The sequence below is a fragment of the Camelina sativa genome, chromosome 11 (genome assembly GCF_000633955.1).
Source record: "Camelina sativa cultivar DH55 chromosome 11, Cs, whole genome shotgun sequence".
NCBI classification, from domain to species: Eukaryota; Viridiplantae; Streptophyta; class Magnoliopsida; order Brassicales; family Brassicaceae; genus Camelina; species Camelina sativa.
Genome location: NC_025695.1, coordinates 7,366,708 through 7,369,238, shown reverse-complemented (window position 1 = coordinate 7,369,238; position 2,531 = coordinate 7,366,708). Strand labels below are relative to the sequence as shown.

Here is a 2,531-nt window from a genome sequence, read left to right as displayed (position 1 = left end):
CATATATTAGACCACCAGGTGGAGGCAAGCATCTATAGAACTGCCATATTATGTACTCTTTCTGATTCTCTAGTCCCTTTAATAGAACATGTTGCGGTATAGTAACCTTAGGAGTCCCATCCGGTAAGTATTCTGGCTCCACTGCTCTGTAGAGATTGCGTGAAGTTGGATTCATCTTAGCCGCCCATGGAAACCTGAGATCATCCTCCATTCTGTCCACCATAGTTTGCGAGCCCTGCAACACATTCTTAAAAGAGCGAGCATGCTTCTCATTTCCTAGCAGCCCTTTACTTTGGACTTGAGTTTCCTTCGAAGACGGCCAATACTTTGGTGGAGTAATGGCTGCATTCTCAGAAGAGATCAATGATGTTTCTGGATAAGAAAGCATCATTAAAGGCTTAGCCCAAGCTCCTTGTCGAGGCGACAAAGAAGGAGAAGAAACCGCCAATGGCTCCGTAGGTCCTTTAACGGGTTCTTGAAATGGCGGCAAAACAGAGTCTGGATGATGAGACTGAGACTCTTCTAGCGACAAGTCGATAGCCACAGCAGCTATCTAACTAGTAATCACCACTGGTTTGATTGGCTCGTCTGAGACAGATGAGTTTGAATCTGACGGAGAAGATTGAGTAAAGATGTCGAGTGAAGCAGACCTAACAATTTTCGGCACTGGTCCAAGAGTTGAAGGTTGCATCGATGACAAAGGAAGATGATTCGCCGTAGAGGAAGAAGAATTCTGCCTCCACCTATGCAGATACGGCCATCGAGGATCTGGAGCGGCGATGTCGATGGAAGATGAATCTGAAACAAACTTCATGCGCCCGCCCATTTGACGATGGACGAGAGTAAGCTTGCCTGTGAGAAACAGGAGAGTAGTTGGCGACGCGGCGTCGCCGAAATTGAAATTGCCGAAGTTCTAGGTTTGAGTCGAGAGAGAGTTTTTTGGGGGCAATTGAAATTCACGCGCCTTTTTTTCGCCGAAAGTACCTGTTCCACCACAGCTTCAACTTGATCACGTGTGAGATCAAGAGATTATTTGCATAGGTGTGAGATCACGTGTGAGATCACACGAGCTTCAACGTGATCACATGTGAGATCCATAGCGGACATCAAGAGATTATTTGTTGACAACGGGATCTCAGAGGCTGTCTCTGTGCCAACGGGGAGACCATCCACATGAGGGACGGTGACAAAGCGAAAGACAATGTTGTGGGGAAACAGATTGAGATGTTCTAACTGTTTCAGAGCTTTCTTAGGGAGCAAGAAAGTAACCATATGACCTTTCTCAGCCAATTTGTTGGCAAGATAAAGGAACGGAGTCATATGGCCTGTTGCGAACCATGGATACATAAGTGAATGAAACCTCGAACCACCCATCTATGTTTTTTTTTTCTTTTCGTTTTTTTTTTTTTTTTTTTTTGTATCTCTGCTTTGCTTAATTTGGAGACGAAAAGGGCTATATTATATAAGCCAAGGTTGGTATGAAAAATCTATGGCGGCCAATGTCACTCTGTCTGTGCTCTCTCAAAAATTATTTACTTCTTTTGTTTTTTGTTTTAGTTTTATTGTTTTTGTTTTTTTCTTGCAACTGATATTGATTTGCGACATGTCGATTGGTCTTGCATGCTTGGTCCCCATGCGTAGTAGCAAATGGTGGGCTGTAGTATAGTAGGCCACATGTCGCACATGCGTAGTTGACCTAAGTCTTTTGTTTTTGTGTCCTGTTTTTAGCATCGTACTAATTGAGCCCGGCGTAGACACACATGTCGCAGTCGATTGGTCCATAAATGAGCCTCGGTCCATATCATAGTTTTGGATCCAATGGTACGGTGTAGCAACAGTAGCATGTGTCACTAATCAAACTTGGTGGGGTGTTGTTAGGTCTTTAGCATTCATTATCTTTATACAAAATTCAAAAAATAAATTTTAAGTTAACCTTTCTTATGAAGCAGTTGAAATATTTATAATTACTTTGTCAAGTATATATGTAACTTTAGGAAAACAAAGCATCAAACCTAAATTCTCGTGTCTTTTGTTTTTGTCTTTTTCTTTTTATGTGTATTTTTGTTTTCTTTTTTTACATTGATAACGCTTGGAAAACAAAAAAAGAAAGGTTGACAAAATCACTATTTCCAGTTATTAAATAGCCAACTAACACATAATCATAGTTTTGCTATTTTTTATTGGTTGATTTTCATTTAATACTTTCTATTTTTTTTATTTCTAATTTTTAATTGTTTTAAACAATATTTAAGACTCAATTAACACAATACATTTAACTAACACATTAAAATAAAATTATAACTGAAAATAAAATAAATTATGCAATAATCATATTCTACCACTCAGTTTTATTCAAACACAATAAATTATAATTGTAACTCTCATAATTCTAAATGTAACTTTCATCAATTCTTATTATATAAATAAGTATTCTCTCATTCTCTCATATTGACATTCTTTTACTTTCTCATTTTCACATTCTTTCATTCTCTTTCACTTCTTTCATTCTCTTCCACATTCGATTTTTTTAT

At 38.4% G+C, this 2,531-nt stretch overlaps 1 protein-coding gene across 1 annotated transcript in view; it reads right to left on the bottom strand.

Moving 5' to 3' along the window:
- LOC104727715 (UDP-glycosyltransferase 79B3-like) overlaps nt 1-1,508 on the bottom strand; it is a 6,301-nt gene extending 4,793 nt beyond the window's left edge. The window contains exons 1-2 of the mRNA XM_010446795.2: nt 1,093-1,508; nt 994-1,020 (exon numbers count right to left, since the gene is read on the bottom strand). Of these exons, the coding sequence (XP_010445097.2) occupies nt 994-1,020; nt 1,093-1,374 (309 nt within the window). The 5' untranslated portion in view covers nt 1,375-1,508. The remainder of the gene's footprint in view (nt 1-993; nt 1,021-1,092) is intronic.